Source organism: Argentina silus (assembly GCF_951799395.1).
Source record: "Argentina silus genome assembly, chromosome: 3".
NCBI lineage: Eukaryota > Metazoa > Chordata > Actinopteri > Argentiniformes > Argentinidae > Argentina > Argentina silus.
In genome coordinates this window covers 24,017,596-24,038,551 of record NC_139657.1, presented here as the reverse complement: position 1 = coordinate 24,038,551, position 20,956 = coordinate 24,017,596, and the positions used below count along the sequence as shown (strand labels likewise).

At 41.2% G+C, this 20,956-nt stretch overlaps 3 protein-coding genes across 8 annotated transcripts in view; 2 read left to right on the top strand and 1 right to left on the bottom strand.

The window, feature by feature from the left end:
• The first annotated feature begins 1,972 nt into the window (after nucleotides 1-1,972).
• On the top strand, nucleotides 1,973-3,800 carry LOC310802435 (general transcription factor II-I repeat domain-containing protein 2-like). The gene is made up of 2 exons (XM_083666787.1): nucleotides 1,973-3,189; nucleotides 3,370-3,800. Exon 1 carries the CDS (start codon nucleotides 2,061-2,063, stop codon nucleotides 3,174-3,176), a length of 1,116 nt encoding a protein of 371 aa, XP_083522913.1. The 5' UTR covers nucleotides 1,973-2,060; the 3' UTR covers nucleotides 3,177-3,189; nucleotides 3,370-3,800.
• A 1,699-nt stretch (nucleotides 3,801-5,499) lies between these two features.
• cUnh11orf58 (chromosome Un C11orf58 homolog) lies at nucleotides 5,500-9,154 on the top strand. Of its 2 annotated transcripts, none has more exons than XM_083666789.1 (5): nucleotides 5,500-5,678; nucleotides 6,239-6,322; nucleotides 6,559-6,619; nucleotides 8,249-8,358; nucleotides 8,708-9,154. In XM_083666789.1, exons 1-5 carry the CDS (start codon nucleotides 5,625-5,627, stop codon nucleotides 8,951-8,953), a joined length of 555 nt encoding a protein of 184 aa, XP_083522915.1. In that variant the 5' UTR covers nucleotides 5,500-5,624; the 3' UTR covers nucleotides 8,954-9,154. The 2 variants fall into 2 exon arrangements, with proteins under 2 accessions (XP_083522915.1, XP_083522914.1); XM_083666788.1 differs by having other exon boundaries at nucleotides 6,236-6,322.
• A 6,350-nt stretch (nucleotides 9,155-15,504) lies between these two features.
• plekha7a (pleckstrin homology domain containing, family A member 7a) overlaps nucleotides 15,505-20,956 on the bottom strand; it is an 80,814-nt gene continuing 75,362 nt past the window's right edge. For 3 of the 5 annotated variants that reach the window (XM_083666781.1, XM_083666782.1, XM_083666785.1), the window contains 5 exons: nucleotides 19,776-20,009; nucleotides 19,367-19,500; nucleotides 17,334-17,479; nucleotides 16,301-16,344; nucleotides 15,505-15,993 (listed from right to left, as the gene is read on the bottom strand). In XM_083666781.1, coding sequence (XP_083522907.1) covers nucleotides 16,316-16,344; nucleotides 17,334-17,479; nucleotides 19,367-19,500; nucleotides 19,776-20,009 — 543 coding nt within the window. In that variant the 3' untranslated portion in view covers nucleotides 15,505-15,993; nucleotides 16,301-16,315. The remainder of the gene's footprint in view (nucleotides 15,994-16,300; nucleotides 16,345-17,333; nucleotides 17,480-19,366; nucleotides 19,501-19,775; nucleotides 20,010-20,956) is intronic. The other 2 variants (XM_083666784.1, XM_083666783.1) reach the window with 2 other exon arrangements.

Sequence of the window (20,956 nt, the reverse complement as noted above, 5' to 3'; positions counted from 1 at the left end):
TCCTGCGGTCATGGGCGGTGCAGCTGCCGTACCAGCCGGACAGATCTGTGTTAGGTGAACGGTAATAGTAGAACACCGCCCACCTACCTCGGGTGTATGTAAATGAGGATTTCTTCAAAATAAAAACGCCCACGTTAAACTTGTTTAAGCATTTAGAAATAGTAAATATGGATAATAATAATTATTATTATTATATTTAATTTATCTCTGGAAATAAACATTTAATCCTCTCAATGTATTATTTGTGTTTTCATGGGTTTGTAATTCTTCTAATATCCTAATTACCCTGATGCAAGACTGTTGGACTGCATTGGGCACATATAATGGACTGTACACAAACAGTTTTCCAAGGCTAAGCTAGATTTGTAGTACCAATCTACTCGAAACCGAAATTGGAAGTCTTATTGTCGGAATATGCCGCTTATTGTCGTTCAGTGAACACAGATCCACTTTTTCATGAGTTTGGCGTGTCGTTCTAAAAATAGTTAGCAGTCATCACCTGCATCATAGTTAAAAGATGATTGGAAACCCCATTGGAAACCGCACTTCCGTATCCCATTAGAGAGGTGTGAAATGTTACGCCATAAGAGACACTCATTAGTTGAATGAATGCACATCATGCTACACATTTCCAGTCCTCCCCAAATATTGATGGAGTTGATCATTCGATAATGTATCATACCAGGAAATGGCGGTGTTCAACCTTTCAAAACCTGACATATTTGGATCTTTCAATATGTATCTTTGTATCATACGGTCTGTATCGCTATGTAATTACCATGTATCAAGTATTGTATTTACTCATTGCTTAACAGTAATAATGTAATACAGTGTACTTTCTCAACTACAGACTTGTATATGCACTGTAACGTAGGTGTAAGTGACCGGATTCTCATAGAACTAACACCCAAAGATTTAGGCAGGGCGTTTCGTGAGGGAGTAAGACCCCTGGCTCTAAGGCATGTGGTCAGGGGTGTGGCCAGCGGCCGAGTCAGTCTTCTCATAACGATCGGGTCAGCTGTTGGACCAGGGGTAGGGTCAGCATTGAACTGCAGAGGACCTTCATATCCCTCCCCTGCAAGGGGTAGACCAGCCGCCAGTGTTTTATCAACAGTAAACTCCGTCACCATGTTCCATTGCTGTGCTAGAAACACAACATGACCCAAGTCTTGACACAAAGATGGCAGATGGCATGCCCATTCAAAAGTACTGTGTAAATAGCTTTGATACATTTGATTTGTTCGTTTCATTGTGTCTGATCACGTCGGCATCGATTGTAAGTGGTCCTTAACCTAAACAGGTAAGTTGTCCAACATTTCTAATTTCAATTAAACACTTCAGTTCTATTTAAAAAAAAATATATATATATATATATTCTACATTTACGAAATTATCCAAACACCATGTCTGAACAATACAAATCACATAAATTCCCAGTGTCGTCATCATCGTGCGACGCTCTCAAGTAGCCAGCGTTCGCCTAGACTCGGTGGCGGTATTCAAAGAATACAATCTTCGCCGACACTATGAATCCCGTCACAAAGACAAGTACGATAGCTTGCAAGGCCAAATACGAGCAGACAAACTCTCAAAAGCTAAAAAGTGGACTACTATCTCAGCAGAATACATTTGTACGCCAAGCTCAGCTGAACCAGGCATCCGTTCGGGCCAGCTTTCGGGTTGCTCAACTGATAGCAAGCAGCGGTAAGCCTTTCACTGACGGAGAGTTTGTTAAGAAATGTATGGATGCTGTCGCGGAGGAGGTGTGTCCCGAGAAGAAAGATGCATTTAATGCCGTAAGTCTGTCGGCGAGTACAATCACCAGACGCGTTGAAGAAATCGGGAGTAATGTATATGCCCAGCTGCAGCAGAAGACGAAAGAATTTGACTTTTTTTCATTAGCACTGGATGAGAGCACGGACGTGCAGGACACAGCGCAACTGCTCATTTTTATTCGTGGAGTTAGCGCAAACTTTGAGATATGCGAGGAGCTGGCAGCCCTCCAAAGTCTCAAAGGGACTACAACGGGAGAGGATATTTTTGACAAAGTGTGCCAAACCATGGAGGAGTTGGACCTGGACTGGTCAAAGCTGGCTAGCATCACGACTGACGGGGCTCCTAGCATGGTGGGCGAAACTCGCGGTCTAATAGGACGCATGAACCGGGAGTTGGAAAAAAGGGGTCTCACCGCCCCGCTACGAGTCCACTGCCTAATTCACCAGCAAGCACTGTGCTGCAAAGTGTTGACGTGGGATTCTGTAATGAAGGTTGTGGTGTCGTGCATAAACTTCATCAGAGCAAAGGGACTTAAACACAGGCAGTTCCAAGAATTCCTGTCTGAACTGGAGTCTGCGCACGGAGATGTGCTGTACTACACAGAGGTCCGATGGCTGAGCCGGGGCAGAGTTTTGAGGCGTTTTTACGAGCTGCTACCCGAAATTAACGCATTTCTTCATTTAAAAGACAAAACGGTCCCAGAGCTGATCGACCCAGAATGGAAATGGCACCTCGCATTTTTAACAGACGTGACAGAAATACTTAACAGCCTTAACTTGCAGCTACAAGGCGAGGGGAAACTCATTTGCGACATGTATTCACACATAAAAGCATTTGAGGTGAAATTAGCGCTGCTTTTGGAACAAGTGAAAAAGCGCAACTTCGTCCATCTCCCTGCTACCCAAAACCTGTCGACAGAGAACCCAGCGGTCCCGTTCCCAGCTGAAAAGTGCGTGGAAGCACTGGAAATGCTGAAGGCGGAGTTCGGTGTGCGATTCAGTGAACTACATGTTCATGCAAAAGAAATCCGTCTTTTTCAGAACCCCTTTGTTGCCGACATTGATGAAGCCCAGCCTTCATATCAGTTTGAGTTGGCTGAGTTACAGAACTGTGATGTTCTGAAAGACGCATTCAAGCCCAACAGTCTCATTGACTTCTATGCCGCCCTCCCAAACGACACGTACCCTAACATCAAAAAACACGCAATGAAAATGTCCACAGTTTTTGGCAGCACGTATATCTGCGAGAAAACCTTTTCACGCATGAAACTGCTGAAAACTCCGATGAGATCAAGATTGACAGATGAACATTTGCATCAGTGCTTGAGACTGGCTGTAACTAGAATGGAACCTGATATTCAACTTCTCACCAGCCAGATGCAGGCCCACAGTTCACACTGATGAACATACATAGGTAAGCTCACTTTTCTGACTTGAATGAGTCATTCTGAGCATAAACAAATATAATCATAATAAAATCTACTGGGATAAAATCCATCTTTACAACCATACTGGTAGTGAAATGTATTGTGCTGTGTAGGTGCTGTATCACTTAGTTCAGTTTCTCAACCTGCTTCCTTTGTGGTTTTCACAGGGAAGTTGATGAGAGAGAGCTGCAAACAGCGGTGTCGACAAGCCTACTGGAACCTACAAAAGGATTATAAGGAAGGAACACAAGAACTTTAAGAGACTGCTCATATGTGTCAGAGAGATTCTGCTCTGACAACTGAGCTGAACTTTTATCTGTTAAGATTGTGCATGGCACAACAGAAAGTTAATGTTCCATGGCTTTTTTTTCTATGAAGAACCCAGAGAGAGTTATTTAGTTATTATTTATTTCATAAATAGTGTTATTTATTTCCAGTTTTTTTCTGTGAAGAACTCAGAGAGGGTTATTTAGTTATTATTTATTTCATTAATAGTGTTATTATTTATTTCCTGACTTTTTTTCTGTAAAGAACCTGGAAAGGGTTATTTGGTTATGTGTGGCTTTCTGGAAAACAATAAAATTTTTAAGCACCCCTACGATCGTCACACTTTTTCTGTTACAAACTGACACCGGCCCCCCATCAGAGAAGGGAAAAGTTATGTGGCCCTCACAGGAAAAAGTTTGGGGACCCCTGGCCTAGAGAAAGGGAGCTGATGTTTGGTCATGCGTGTATGCTTCCGACAACTTATTGTAGATGGAAATCAATAAAAGTGAGTGAGTAACTGTAACAAATGTGTCTGTATACTTTGTAACTAACGAAAAAGGATGTGCAAGGTGTAACAAGGGGTCAGAAAGTAAACAAAACAAACAGGCTGCATCGCTAGCATAACACAGTATGAATGCTCTGAATGACGTGACCACTACTGCATCTGAAATGAGAGAATGATTAGTAACAGGAAAGTGAAACCTGATACTCTCATGGATGGAGTGTACTGGTTGTGAATGTAGTACGGGTAAGGGGTAAGTACTTATCTTAATGTGTGATCAGATGTTCGATATCGGAGAGCCGCATCGTCACAGTTCTATACTCCACAAGTTTGGATTTTAAATTAAACAAGCACTATGAGGTCAAAGTAGAGATTCTCAGCTTTTATTTGAGGGTATTTGTGTACATATTGGTTTCACCATTTAGAAATGACAACACTTGTTATACATAGTTCCTCTATTTCAGGGCACAAAAAGTAATGGGACAATTTTCAGTCACATAATTTGTGCAAGCATAAGAGAGCTGTCAACATCTCGTATTGATTCTAGGCATTGCATTTGCATTTTGAGTCTGCTATTGGTGTCTGTCAACATGAGGAACAAAGAGGTGTCAGTGACAGTCAAGAAAGCCCTTATTAAGCTGAAAAATCTGGCCAAAAAAAACTAGCAGAAAAAACAAAAGCAAAAAACCTTAGGCATGCCAAAATCAACAGTACATCTGGTTGCTAGAGCCCCATATGTACTGCACTTCAAAGATTATTGTCTGGCATATCATTACCCTAAGGATTAAGCCACACTACATGATGTGATGTATTGTCCAACTAAATGCATATTTTGTTCACTTCACTGTCACAAGCAACATGAATGTGAATAATTGCCAAACCTGCTATAACAATGTAATCTATCACACATACTGTATGTTTTATCTCTGTCCATATTCGTTGACAGTAGGTTATAGGTATGCCTTCATGCAACAAATGAGGAAATGCAACACATTTGTGTGACAATATTTATTAATGTTTTTACAATCTATCACAGTTCTTGATGAATGAAACTTTGTTGACTGATTCTTAGTACTGTGGCTTGTTCCTGGGACCGGAGTGTTCCTGATTACAGGCACAAGCCACCTACCATTTATCAGTCTAAAGTTGCAGACTCTCATACTGCTCTTCTAACCCAGTACTGACATTTGCACACCGGAGGCTTATTTAGCAGAAAACTTAAATGATTACCTCCTTGGATGCTGTTCCTCATCTTCAGGAAGGAATAACGGAAATTCGATGTCATCTACCTCATCAATGGAAAACATTCACGCGATGTTTGGAAGTTGACGGTAGGCATAGGTCAAAATTGTCCGACCCAGATTTGACAGATAAGCACCTCGCCCACCTGTAACCAACTTACCTCGCGTTCATTCAAGACGACCAGTTCAGTCGTCTTGAATGAACTGAACAGTTCAAACAAGATCATTGATTTTGATCGGAAGTGACGAAATGTACTGTGCTAAGTCTCGCGTGGGTTTTCATGTCAGCTCATCTGAAGATTTGTTGCAGTAGCTAGCTAGCGAGCAATATTAGCTCCTATAGAGACGTTCTCTGACGCATACTGCATATCACGAGCTACTTTGATTAAAAGCACATTTATTTCCGTGGAAAATGAGTTCTGCAGAGGAGCGACATGGTACAAAAAGAACTGCCTCTCCAAATGAAGTATGTATATTAGCTAGCTATAGAGATTGCTTGCAGTTTAGTAAACTACCTAGCTACAGTTGTCGAGTTAGAGATGAAGCCAAGGGGGTCTTGCAATTACAACACATCATACATTGTAAATGACAATAAGCGAACAGTTGACTAGGTCATGTCACAGTCAGCCAGCTGGCGAGCTAGCAAGCTAATGTTAGCTCAGCCGAATGGTTTTGGCATACAGGTCAGCTAGTTGCAACGACAGCTTCCCACTCTGTTGCACACAAATACTTACGAAAACAAAACCACACCGCCGCACTCTACCGCTGAATATAGACTTGCTTCAAGATATCCTACGTGTTTCTTGTTCTTTCTTGCGGAAAGTTGAAAAAGTAAAAGCAGTCACCAGAATAGATGTTTTTATCGAGTTTTCCCTGTGGGCTGTGGTGTATTCTGAGTTTTCGAAAATAAGAGTAATCAACACGCGTTGTTTCGAAGAATGACAGTCTTGCGCATAACTTTTTTTAAAAATGCGCATTGGCTAGATAAGTAAACGCTGTTCTGTTGATGTCTGTTTCTTCCAGGAGGATGGACCCACTCAATGGGAATCTGCAGATTTGGGCAACGACCAGAGAAAGCAGAAGTTTTTGCGGTTGATGGGCGCAGGGAAGGTTTGTTGAGTCGATAATGTGTATTTGGTCATCTTGAGTTAACAAAACGTTACTTTCAACTCTTGTTGTGGTTTAACACATTTTGCTTTATTGCTGTAAGCCTTTTGAGCCCTACATGTCCTGCATTCTGCAGTCAACGAATCTGCATCAGATTCCTCTTTCAACAATAAAGAAACAGTGGTATATCTCTACATAAGATTCTATTGTGTACGGTCTCTTTTCTTTTTCTTTTTCAGAAAGAGCCTACTGGAAGGCTAATCATTGGTGATCACAAGTCGACATCCCACTTTCGCAGTGGTGAGGAATCCTCATCTATCTTTGCTGACAACACTTCACTCCAATTCTAAATCGTTCCCTAGGCCTTCATCCCCATGACATTTCATCAAGCTCAGTGTTGAATAGTAAGCAGGCCTGTCGCCATAAAGGGGCTTGATTTTTTTAATTGATAAATTTGAAACGTCTTGTCAAGTCATTTTATCCGCTCCACAAAGGGTTAACAGTCTCACGATCCCTTAGTTGCTCCACGCACCTCCGAAAACAATGCTAATTTGATTGGTTTACATCGAAACTACACCAACACTGTAACAGGAGCATACCATCATAGCTCTCTTAACACAGGTTTCAGGGTGCGGCACCAAGACTGAGACGAGATGCGCTGCCATAAACGTTGATCTGATGACAAAATAGGCCATATTTCATAAAGGGGCTATCTGAAAATAAATGTCATAACAGGAGGCTATATCCTTGAAACCTCAACACCTAATCTGCATAGTAGCCTATACCTGCACATCAACAATTGTCAACATTGTTTTTCTATTTTTCATAAGTCTAAAATGTGATACCGAACCTTTCAATGTGTGCAGAGTGATTCTTGCAATTTTCCTAATTAGTTTAAGGATGATTGAGATTATTTGTGAATTTATATTTGATATTATGTGCATACTTCTCTGCATCTATGCCTCTGCCAAGGAAAATAGACTTGAAGCATGTCTCAGATTACTGTGAGTTTTTAAATTGCGGCATTCTTACGGAGACGTTACGGTGCCGTGATGGCGTTTGTATAGTTTGGCCGTGAGTCTGGACCCCGGAAAGACGCTCATCTGAAGTGGCCGCTAGTCAGTCAATCTGAAATGAGTGTGAGGTGAGCCAGCCACTGACTGAATGAAAGCCAGGTGCCTGGGCTGAAGGTACTGTATTGTCAGGTCGTCAGCAACATAGTTTGAGTAAAATAACCTACCTAACTAAAGAACTAGCCAGCTAACTATAACCTATATATTAGAGTATAATAGTTTGAATCGTTTATTTGCGAAGTCGTTGAAAAGCGCTCTCAGTCATGTCTATTGTCTTGTGTCTCTCCAACAACCGTCACTGTCCAACTATCTCACTTGTCTTGCACTTATGTCACTTATTGTCTTGACCTTATTTCATTGCCTACTGCTTATTTGTATTTTTTGTATGTTGCATTGTCATGGAAATTTACTCCCTGCACTTGTGTATGAGACGTAACGATACACATGAAATTTATTGTAAAGCGGCACAATATACCCCCCCCCCTCCCCGCTGAAAACACATTGTGTGTCGTTGTATGATCAATTATCCAACCTGTGTTATGACACAGCTCAATTATTATTATTATTATTTTTTTAATTAGTACTTCTAACTTCTAATTAGTTACTTTACCCCTGTCGCCGGGCCTGCCTACAAGAAATATGACGAGATGTCACCAATCCATCAATTAGGAATTGGACATAGTGTGTGTTTGTCAGTCAGTCAGTCAATGTGTTAAAAAAAAATACTGTGAACCTTATGCCCCTTTCAATTTATTCACTGGTGCACCTCAACATACCCAATACAGACCTATCTATGGATGGACAGCACTACTGTATTAGGTATGTGACTGGTGTTTAACGAGTTTTCCCTTTGCAGGTTCTGAGGACAAGAGGATGAACTCAGAGCTGGAGCTGCAGTACCAGCAGGGTCTGGATGGGAAACTGTCGGGCAGGAACAGAAGACACTGTGGCCTGGGTTTCAGTGAGGTGAGAATCAATTAGACTGAAATTCCAAGTGCATTGTTCACTTTCATAATCTGCACAGAGAGACTGCAATGTTGGTAACCTGGAATGCAACCATTGATTGTGGCAATTATGTCTCAATTTGAGATCTGACTCGAACAGTTTTCTACTTTCAAACTGTTCTTGATTGGGTCAGATAACTATTCAAGACATAATTGCTATTTTCAATGGTTGCATTGCAACTCAGGAAAAACAATATGAAATAGCAGCAATCTGACTAATCCAAATGAGCTGGAATGCATTGTGAAATATGTACCTGCATGTTGCTCCATTCTTGCCATGTTTACTCTCTCCTTTCTGTTGTTTCCTACAGCCTGACTCTCCACCACCACCACCCCCAGAGAGCAAAAGCGATGCAGAACCAGAGAAACCAGCCAGTCCCAAAACCCCAGACAGTCCCTCAGAACCACAGGAGTCACAGGATGAACCTCTGTCAACGAGCCCAGAGGACAGAACAACGACAGACCAGGAAGCCAGCACAGAGGACCAGGAGGACAAGGAGGATCAGAAGGAGGACAAGAAACACAGGTTCAAAATGGCCTTTGTCAAGTCCTCCTAAAACTGGGATTAAAGAAATCACCTTTTCTAACACTGAACCTCAGACTTGTACATACATTGGGTTTTTTTTGTCTGAAGTACCACCCTTGGTGATTAGCTGTCATTTTTGTGGTTGAAGACTGTCTTTTTTATGTTTCAATGCTGAAAGTTGTATTGTACTCAATAATGAGGTGACTATTGAACAAGCCAGATTTGCCACATCGTTTCCTTGTCCCTCGCCATCTTTGGTTAGTTGGCCCTAACTGGATGAGAAGGAAAACTGACATATTTTAAGTGTTCTGATACAAACAAAACCCTTATGTAATTGATCTGTGTGCCATTGATTATGATTATGAAACAGAATGGAATGAGCAGTAGAGTCCTTTCCCATACGCCTTTCGTAGTCCAACCATGATGTATTGGAAGCAGAAGATGTATACAGTATCAATAAATTGAATTACCACAGTTTTCACAGGGTGGGCCTTGTGAACTTGGGGCTGAAAATAGATGGGAGGTATAACAACAAAGCTATTGATGAAGCTACTGATACAAAGAAGTCACGATTATAACAGAAATATCTCAAATTTTTTTATATTGTAATTTGTCACAATAAAATACAATTGTAAATGCAAAATACTTACTATGTAAGCTAGGGAGGGGAGTTGCAACAATTATTTGAGATATTAGATGAATATAGAATGGTAACTAGTCCAGTCAGTGAACCCATGTGGTATATGCTCAAAGAATCGCACAACAATAGCCCTTTTAGACTCCATTGCAAGAAAAAAGAGCAAGAGATGGTTATAGTAAATACCAGGAACTTGTTATTGGTAAATTGAGCCAAAGTGATCGAAGGCCTTGTAAAATACTCTACAAAAATAAACTTGAATTCAATTCAATTGGAAATAAATGATACTAAGTTGTGAAGTAGAGATACATGAAAACCCACAGTCAGATGCACACTCAGAACTACAATTGATGCCTGGATATGTAGGTAAACTACAGTAGTTGTGCAAACCAATACAAATGAAAACAAAGGACCCGATGCATCTCATGACATTTTTACATGCAAATAGCACTTAATATAGTATAAATTAAGTGAAGAAAACATTGACATTACATGAGGACAAATTGCTTACCATAAAATATACTTTGAAGCTACACATTCATCCCAAAGTCTGACAGTTTATAACAACACAAATACAATCAGCTGAGAAAATGGGTCCACACATTGAAAGCGTCAGTCGCTCCTTGTGACAGACAATTGTTCCCAGTTGTACAGAACAGAAAGAGCACCAGAAATTCATACACAGTCTATAAGCCTGTCATAACATCTCACTCTGATCGGCTCGGTTCCTTGACAATGCAGCATACAAAATACAAATAATACAAATACGCAGTAGTGCAATGAACACCGGCGTTCCACAAGGCTGTGTGCTGAGCCCCCTCCTTTACTCCCTCTTCACCTACGACTGCACACCTGTACATGGCTCAAACACCATTGTTAAGTTTGCAGACGACACAATGGTGATTGGTCTCATCAGCAACAACGATGAGTCGGCCTACAGGGAGGAGGTCCAGCACCTAACAGTGTGGTGCAACGACAATAACCTGGCTCTCAACACCAGGAAGACCAAAGAGCTCATTGTGGACTTCAGGAAGTCTAAAGCTGGCGCACACACCCCCATCCTCATCAACGGGACTGAGGTGGAGCGAGTCACCAGCTTCATGTTTCCGGGTGTCCACATCTCTGAGGACCTCTCCTGGACCCTCAACACCTCCACCCTGATAAAGAAGGCTCACCAGTGTCTCTTCTTCCTGAGGAGACTAAAGAAGGTCCACCTGTCTCCTCAGATCCTGGTGAACTTCTACCGCTGCACCATCGAGAGCATCCTCACCAATTGTGTCACCGTTTGGTATGGCAACTGCTCGGCATCTGACCGGAAAGCTCTGCAGAGGGTGGTGAAAACTGCCCAACGCATCACCGGTTCCTCACTCCCCTCCATTGAGGCTGTCCAGAGCAAACGATGCTTGCGGAAGGCACGCAGCATCGTCAAGGACACTTCTCACCCTAACCATAGACTGTTCACCCCACTCCCATCCGGGAGGCGCTACAGGTCTCTCCGCACCCGAACCAGCAGTTTCAGAGGCAGCTTCTTCCCTGCGGCTGTCACCCTACTCAACACGAACTCTGCACCTAGGTGACAACCGACCAACTCCTGCACCCCCCCCCCCCGGACATTGCACTACTCTTACAGTAGTAACTCTACTTGCTCTTACTCCATACCACTGCCCTTCTGTACATACCTGTCTATACTGTTCATAATCTGTCTATACTGTTCATAATGCACATATCCCTATATATATATATTTTCTTAATACTACGGTTAATACACTGCACACATCTGTACATACTGTACATACCTGTTTATACCTGTTTATACTGTTCATACGGCATTCCATATTTATATTTATTCTGCTATCTACCCTATTGTTACTGTTAATACATATATACTGCTAGACTGCATTGCCTATACAGCTCATATGCTGATACACACTGTTCATACTGTAACCTATTTATTCTGCTTATAATGCTACTGCTATTCATTTACTGCTTACACCGCACTACTACTATACTGCACTACTTACTGCTCACATACTGCACTACTTGTATATACTGTTAATTGCACTTTCTGCTTTTTGCACTTCTGGTTAGACGCTAACTGCATTTCGTTGTCTCTGTACTTGTACTCTGCACAATGACAATAAAGTTTAATCTAATCTAATCTAATCTAATGAGGTAAGGACAAGACAATAAGTGACATAGTACAAGATAAGTGAGACAAGACAATAAGTGACATAGACAAGACAATAAGTGACATCACATTTGGGGAATTCGCAGGGGTCAGCACAACCGGAGTGCAATGGTTGAGCCTTGCCCTGGATGAACCACCTTCTTGAGTATCAAGAGTATCAAGTATTAAAATTACAGAGCCGAGAGATTTGGTATAGAGACAACAGTAAAGGCCCAAGGACAGAGCCCTGAGGGACCCCAGTGGTGGTAGGAGTGACCGGCCAGGTAGGATGCAAACCAGTAGAGTGCAGAGCCAGAGACGCCCAATTCTGAGAGGGTGGAGAGAAGGATGGGGTGGTTTACTGTGTCGAATATAGCAGACAGGTCCAGAAGAATGAGAACAGAGGAGAGGGAGGAAGCTCAAGCGGAGTGGAGAGCCTCCGTGACAGAGAGGAGAGCAATTTCAGTAGAGTGCCTAGCTTTAAAGCCGGATTGGTGAGGGTCAAGGAAGTTGTTCTGAAGGAGGTAGATAGACAGTTGGTTAGAGACAGCACATTCAAGGGTTTTAGATAAGAAGGAGAGAAGGTATACCGGTCTGTAGTTATGGACAGCAGATGGGTCAAGAGTTGGTTTCTTGAGAAGAGGCTTGACTCTGGCTGTCTTGAAGGCAGCAGGGACAGATCCTGTAGATATAGAGGAATTGATTAAGGTGGTAAGGAACGGAAGTAGGTCTTTGGAGATGGACTGGAGAAAGGGGGAGGGGATAGGATTGAGGGGGCAGGTGGTTGCCCGCTTGGATGTGACCAGTTTTAGAACATCATCAGGGGAGAGGGAGGAGAAATCTGATAAACCAGAGACTGGGTGTTGCACAGTGGTTTTGGGAGGAAAGGTAGCATTGTTGGTGAAAGGTAGAGGGAAGGAGCTGCTAATGTCATCAACCTTCTTTTCAAAGTAGGTGACAAAGTCATCGGCAGACGGAGAGGGAGGAGGAGGGTTGAGGAGTGAGGAAAATGTGGAGAACAGTTTCCTTGGGTCAGTACTTTTGATAAAGTATGCAATGGTGAGTATTAAAACTATCACCTGTGATAAAGCGAAGGGTGCTATGGTAGATGGCATCCAAAGGTTTAAGAGTAGTGGCTGCTGCATTTTGGTAGATGACATCACCATAATCAAGTACTGGTATGAAAGTCGATTACACAATCTCCTTTCTGCTGTTCAGGGAAAGGCACAATCTATTTCTATAAAAGATGCCCACCTTAAATCTTAGCTTTTTAACAAGCTCCTCCGTATGTTTTCTGAACGTCAAGTCTTTGTCAAACCAAATGGCAGGTATTTATAAGCGAGGACACGCTCAATGGGGGAACCACCAAAAGTACACAAATCAGATAAATTTTTCTGTGATTTGGTAAATAACATAGATTTTGTCTTTCCAGTATTAAGCACCAACCCCAGCTCAACAAATGCTCTCTGCAGGACAGTGAATGCATTCTGTAGCTTGAGAGCCAGGTCTAAAGCCAGATTGGTGCACATTTAGAATAGAATGAGAAGCTAAAAAGGTTCTTAGCTGGGAGTTGACTGGGGACTAATACTTTGGAAAGGCAAGATAGCTTGGATATTGGGCGGTAGTTATCTAGGTCAGAGGGGTGACCACATTTTTCTCCATGTGTCATGATATGACATCAGATCCTACACTGTGATGGGTCCTATGATCTAGCAGAGGGACACAAAAGTCTCCCACAAATGTTCACCTGTGTTGTCTTGTGTCATGATAGGGGAACATTTTCAGTGTCAAACAGGGTAACCACTGAAAATGTGATAACATGTTGTTTTACTTTAAATTATGTTATCTTTTATTATAGAACAAGGAGCATATATACATTTCCCAAAAACTGTACTCCAAAATATGTTTGTAAATTAGTGTTACAGGGCAATTGATGTCATTTTTGCCTCTTTCAATAAATCACTACCCCCAGTCATTATGTTATTTGCATACCCAAGTTAACAGAAATGGGGACAAGCTTATGTGCAGTGACAGACATACTGAGGGGTAGTCTAAGATCACTTAGAGCAGCAGTTCCCAAACTTGGGGTTGGAACCCCATGTGGGGTCCCCTGATTTCAAATTGGGGTCCCCTGAGAAAATCTAACTGTAACCTCTATGATTTTGTCTGTGTATTGCACCTGTAGCCTATATTGCAGTGTTTTGGGGGTTCAAATCCAACTAATTAGAGCATCTTCTAGGCTACCCTGCAATCAAGCTGTTGGGGTCACAGGAAATTACTCATGTCAATTTGGCGTTACAAGACAAAAACGTTTACAGTAGTTTAGAGTAAGTGTAACGCACACTTACTCACTCTATAAACTCTAATGTAATGCTCATATTACAGTGTAATTATTATTGTTACAGTTATAGTTACTCTATTGTGACTAATCATTGTTACACTGTAGGCTACTACTAACATTGTCCCTAGGGTTCTAGTCTACCATACTTGCTGCACACACAAACAGAATATCATTTATTGTGTTTCCAGTGTGTGCAATGTGTGAGTCGGTGAGGGGATGTGCCACAAACATGAAGCAACAAGAAGACGAGTTGATATTATGATCCATGACACTTAGGCCCTATTTCAATGAATTGCAGATAGCAGGTTTCCTGTACACCGCAAAAAAACAGGATTCATCTTGTACAGAAATAATGAATATTTGTCCTCAACAAAACTTAAATGTCTACAGTGTGAAACTGAAACCATGTTAACTGCATTTCAACTAGAACATGTTTTTTTTGCTGCACAGGAAGAATAATATTTTTGAGTTATTCTGGAAATCAATTGCCAGCAATTGATTGAACTGGGTCCCAAATGTATCAAACAATAGTTCTAAAAATCGGCATTAAATATGCTCTTCCTGCTTCCTGCAAGAGACTGTAAAAGGTACTCCATAAGTATTGTAAAGAGGAAGCATTTAGTCTTCTTTTAGCTCTATACTCCAACAGTTTGGATTTGAAATCAAACAATTACTATTTGGTTAAAGTACAGATTCTCAGTTTTAATTCAGTTTTCTTTTTTCAGATTGGCTTCACCATTATGTTTAAAATTCTGTACTTTCTAAATGGTGAACCCAATCTGTAATAAAAACCACTGAATTAAAGCTGAGAATCTCTACTTTGACTCCATAGTAAGAGCTAAAAGAAGCCAAAATGTAAATGACTGTCAATTGTTATTGGGACAGATAATGCTACACATGTACACAATGAAGACACATTTTTTTTGTTAAAACCTTTATTGCAATACAACACTATTATGGTTCCGTTATGTTTAAATTATACACAAATACAATATAGTTGATTGACATGACCATGAAAGCTTTAGGTGGCTTTTTAAGATACAAAAAAAATACAATTTGGTGCACAAATATCTTTCATTACTCAAATATAATAAATATATGATTCATTTCATTACATATTTCTCTCTGACTTTTCTGTCTCATAAAATATTACTTATTTAAAAAATTCAATCTCACTCTTGAAATACAGATGACTGCAAAAACACAGCTACAAAATATATTGTACTTACAGAAAAAGCTATTCGCTAGTGTTACAAATTACATAGTCTTGTGTATCCATACCTCCAAATTACATTGTTCTCATGCCTCTTCTGGAGGTAGCCATTCTGGATTGAACAGGATGGAGCGATGGGAGAATGTGCTTGCAATTTCATTGGATCCCCCACATTCCTGTACAATGGTTGCTTATTGTTATGTGTGTCAGCTTTTTTCCGAGTGGGTAGGAGTATTTTGCAGATGCCTATGCTAGCTTGCAACACTGAAGAAAATGGAAGGAAACCTGAAGGAAAAATTGAATTTTGTTTTTTTGGAGCTCCACCCAAGCAAGCTTTTTGATTGGTTTAACGCAAGGCATCACTCATTTCAAATAGGTTTTCCACCCCATTGTAGCTACTTTCTGCAAAGGATTTCCCCAGGAAAGCCTGGTCTCAATGAGGTTATAAATTACACAACATGCCATAAAAGTGCAAAAGCAAGTAGAAAACTCCAATTCACTCTCAACAATATTAGATTACTCTTTTTGTTTCTTACGCAACATACGCATCTTGCTTTAGCGCCAATAAAAAGCCTTACAAAACAAATCACTCAGGCATTAATTACAAAAAATCTGTGTAAAATCCTTTGCCTGTCAACTCCAAACAACATTTCATCAACATATCTTTGTCTTGATGGTTCCTCTTGTGTGTCAGTGTTCAGACACTGCATTGGCTGAAACAAGAAAAGGTACATGTTCATGTCATTGTGGTTTGTATAAAAACATTGTTCAAGACTTGCCTTTATTTGTATCCTGCAGGAGCCACATCCAAACAGACATATGACACAAGAACACTTGGACGCTGGAAGCCACCACACTTTAGAAAAGCAACCACCAAAAATGACATAGAACCGTTGACTTGGTGAAAGCAGAAATACGATCCAAAGCTAAAGCTATGCCACCACAAACATATTACAACACCACACACACACACACACACATATTGAGCCCACCCCATCACCCTGAGGAGATGAAGTATACCTTCACTAGACCTGTTCACCATCTCCCCAGCAACTCGCACATCTCTGCACAACAACCAGGGACATAGGAGAGGGTTCAGTTACTACACTGATATTGATCTGTACTTATACAGGCTGTCTCTGTCTCCCAATCTTATCCATTGTAAATATGAAGGTAGCTAATAGGCCAACAAAAACATCTGCTTCCATTTAGAGTGGAAACTGTCTCCTACTGGAATCTTCATTTAACCACAGATTATCAAGTTGAAGAGGAGGCAAATGATTGTCACTGTTGGTCTGATTTGGAGGAATGATGTGATGTGATGTGATGTGTGTGTGTGTGTCTGTCATGGTTTTCGGTAGATAACGAAGACAGAGAGACAGCAGAGACCGGCAAAAACGTTGTTTCAGGTTGTTTGTTCTAACACTAGTATATGAGCAATAGTAGGCCTTTTAAGATCCAGGCTACTGCACCTATTTTTGGTGTTTATTGTACAGTTTTTTGTTGGTGCTCCTAACTGTTATGGCTTGAGAGCCCTGGTGCTACCTAGTGAACAAGTTAATTCTGATGCTTGAAGAGGCAATTTATGAACGTTGGAGTGAATGACAAATATTAGCCTATGACATGATGGTTTTTGAAATGTGTGATGTTATGATGCGGGACATCTTCTGTCATTATGGGAATCGGGACAAATTGCCAAAACCCTACTCCATCTCGCATTATGTTGCTCTCTCTCTCTCTCGCTATTATAGCCTATACTGACATGCACCGCTCTCATGATCAGAGCTGTTTATCTGGTCCGAGCATGAAGACACAACGGGCAGGCTGCAAAGTTTTGTTTCTCAATGAACCATGTCATGTTGGTATAAGAACATCATTTGACTTTATATTATTGCAACTTTACAGGCAGGTTTCTGTTAAATTGATAAATGACCATAATCCAAATTGATTGGACCTAATGCATATGGATGTCCAGTATATTTCTCAAATGTCCGGTACATTCATAGAAACCTGATGTGTGTGTGCGTGCGTGTGAGTGTATCATAACACTGACCTGCAACCTGCTTGCTCTTGCGTGAGGCCTCGGAGGCCAGGCGGTGGGACACACTCATGATTCTCTCCTGTTTCTGCAGCGCTGTGTCCAGGTCTGTGAAGTCCAGTGGAACAGACTCGCCTGACGACGACTGCATGTTCTGTACACTGACGACATGAGTGGAATCGTACAGTATGTGTGTGAATAAAGATACACATCAGACAGTATACAAAGGCCAACAACATCACATGCAGTGTGCTGCCAGTACGCAAAATAAACCAATTGCTACCCACTGTTTGGAACCACTGCTACAGGATAGATCCTTGTGAAGCTATTTGATACCTGTCGCTATAACTACAGTCATGAGAAAAAATTAGGACACCCTATGAAAACCTTTGTCTTCTTCAACATATTCAAACATATGGACATTTGATATTCATTTGAACAATATTGAAAAATTGTGGTAATATAACTAAACAAATACAACTGAAACAAATTATTTAAAAAATGATTGGTAAAATGTAATTAATAGAAATGCAATCTTCTTGTGAGGAAAAAGTTAGGACACCCCTACATTTAGTTCCACTTAAAATGCCTAAAATTATAATAAAGAGCACCACATCAGGTGCAAATGATTAGAACATCGTTACAGAGGATTTTGGAGGAGCCTGTCCTATTTAAACCTCAGATATTTAGTTTGGTTTGCTCTTGATTGTTGAAGTGAGTTGCATCACCATGGCGAGATCAAAAGAGCTCTCTGAGGCCTTCAGAAGAAAAATTGTAGATGCATATGAGTCTGGGAAGGGATATAAAAAGATCTCCAAACTATTCGAAATTGGCCATTCCACTGTCCGGAAAATAATTTACAAGTGGAGAACATTTAAAACCACCACCAACATGGCCAGGTCAGGCCGCCCAAGCAAGTTCAGCCTAAGAGCTGACCGAAAGATGCTTAAAGAAGTCTCCAACAATCCCAGAATGTCATCACGAGACCTACAGGTATCTCTTGCCACAATTGATGTCAAAGTACATGCATCCACCATAAGAAAGAGACTGAACAAGTTTGCATTACATGGGAGGTGTGCAAGGAGGAAACCCCTGCTGTCAAAAAAAAACATCAGGGCAAGACTAAAGTTTGCCAGAGAACACCTAGAGAAAGACCAGAACTTCTGGAACAATGTGCTTTGGACAGATGAATCCAAAGTTGAACTATTTGGGCACAGTAAGAGTAGACATGTTTGGCGCAAAACCAAGACAGCATTTGAGAACAAGAACCTCATACCAACTGTGAAGCATGGGGGTGGAAATGTCATGGTTTGGGGCTGCTTTTCTGCAGCAGGGCCTGGTCAGCTCACCATCATAGAATCCACTATGAATTTTGTATTGTATCAGAGGGTGCTTGAGGAAAATGTGAGACCATCTGTTCGAAAGTTGAAGCTGAAGCAGATGTGGACCATGCAACATGACAATGACCCAAAACATTCCAGTAAATCTACCAAGGAATGGCTCAAGAAAAATAAATTGAGAGTTCTGGAATGGTCAAGTCAAAGCCCGGATCTTAATCTTATTGAGATGCTGTGGATTGATTTGAAACTGGCTGTGCATGCAAGACACCCCTCGAACATCACACAGCTGAAAGAATTCTGCAAGGAGGAGTGGGAAAAACCTTCTCCCAATTGATGTCAGAGACCTGTAGACAGTTATAAGAAACGTCTAATTGAGGTTATTTCAGCCAAGGGGGGCAATACTAGCTATTAGGGCATAGGGTGTCCTAACTTTTTCCTCAGTAGGAATTGGCATTATTGTTAATTTTTCGTTAAATAAATGATTACAAAGTTACATTTTCATAGTTTTTTGTTCAATTACATTCCCTTTATCTATAGACATTGTTAGAAAGATGATAACATATTGATATGTCCATATTTTTAAGAGAATAACTTAATATTTTGGGGGGTGTCCTAACTTTTTCTCATGACTGTATACTTCCAAGACCCACAGCAACAACGACTACTTTTCTGACCGTGTCAGCGAACCGAATGGATTGAAGCTGTTACCTGGATTTGGCCAGGATGTTTTTGATACGTTCTGCTCTGCGTGAGCGCTCCTCCATCTCCTTCTGACTCAAAGGCTCCTCAGGGTCGGATTCCACATAGCGCTCTGGGATAGGCACCTTCTGGGGCTTGGAAAGCTATTGGCCAATCACAAAGGTCAACATTCCCCAATCAGCATGTGTGGTCAAAACAGCGGGGATGTTGTTCATACAAATTCATACTGTGATAGTCTTCTTTGATGATAAGCAACTGTTCAGACACTGACCTCATTGCCCTGTGGCGATTTAATTTCGTAAAATAGATTTAAGAGCTCCCTTGTCTTACAGATCTAACGTACAGTTCATGACTGCAAGCAAGTTGGGAAGACATTAACTATGAATAAATGATTTGAGGTGTCAAATAGTGGACTTACCTCCCGGCTGAGGTCCAGGTCATAGTCGAGGGGCTCCATGTCCGCCTCTCTCATGGGCATGGCCATGACGGTGAGCCACTCGTCCGATTGGATCCTCTCTCTCTCTCTGATCCCGCCCCTCCCCTCGTCGCTCTGGCCCTCGGCCACTTGTCGCTCATCCACCTTCAGCTCCTGAGCCTTCAGCCTTTCGTCCTGCTGCTGCAAATCAAAGGCCTGCTCTGAGTCTCGCCTCCACTAGAGGGGACAAACAACAGTGAATAAGCTACACATAAACCCTTTGGAAGCATTTTCCGAGGGCTGTGAAATAAATAGCACATCAACAACCACAGTCACTGTATTTTCTATTGATAGTCCTGAGAGAATTATCTGTCTCTATGCTGCATGGAGAAATTACTTATTCCCATTTGAATAACTTTCTGTCAGGTTAACCTCGTTGAGACCAGGCTTTCCTAATTCTGAAAGACTAGTGAAGGAAATAGTTACACAAATGAAATGAGTGACGCCTTGCCACACGTAAAACCAATCAAATACTTAATGCTTTGATCGACTACATTTTGTGTGTAGAGCACACTTCTGACAAAACAGAATTCTGTTTTTCCTTCAGGTTTTCTTCAATTTTGCAAGCTAGCATATGCAACGACTCTCAAACTGTCAAAATAGTCCTACCCGGTCTCCTCCTCAGACCTTTCTACCCCCTAACTCTCTACATAACCAGAACTTGGAATATATATATATATTTTTTAAATAGACAAATTCTTCTTTTCTCTAGCACTGACTGCCGATGGCACTTGTTCTTATCGAAGGCTTTACTTACGATGACTGATGAACTGAACTGTTTATTCACTTAGACAAATGTACTTTGTACGTTGCTTTGGATAAAAACATCTGCTAAATGACTAACATGTCAAATGTAAATGTCAGGTCAAAAACTGGAGGTGCACTCTCTCTTACTCCACAGGGGGGCACTCATAAGTCATAAACCACCTGCAACTGACCAGCAATTAAACACTTGTGATTTTTTAGGATTAAAAGGAAGATTGATTATACCATCATCAAGATCTGGAGAGGAGGAAACCAACCACCAAAGGATACAGCCGGTGTGATTATACATTTTCTCAAATGTCCGGTACAATCATGGAAACTCTGTGTGTCTGTGTGTGTGTGTGTGTGTGTGTGTGTGT

Excerpts from the sequence above, each read along its gene's own strand:
- cUnh11orf58 (XM_083666788.1), top strand. The coding sequence starts at position 5,625 with ATGAGTTCTGCAGAGGAGCGACATGGTACAAAAAGAACTGCCTCTCCA. Across the intron at positions 5,679-6,235 it reads GAACTGCCTCTCCAAATGAA|GAGGATGGACCCACTCAATG; the intron begins GTATGTATATTA and ends TGTTTCTTCCAG. Across the intron at positions 8,359-8,707 it reads GTGGCCTGGGTTTCAGTGAG|CCTGACTCTCCACCACCACC; the intron begins GTGAGAATCAAT and ends TGTTTCCTACAG.
- LOC310802435 (XM_083666787.1), top strand. The coding sequence starts at position 2,061 with ATGGAGGAGTTGGACCTGGACTGGTCAAAGCTGGCTAGCATCACGACT.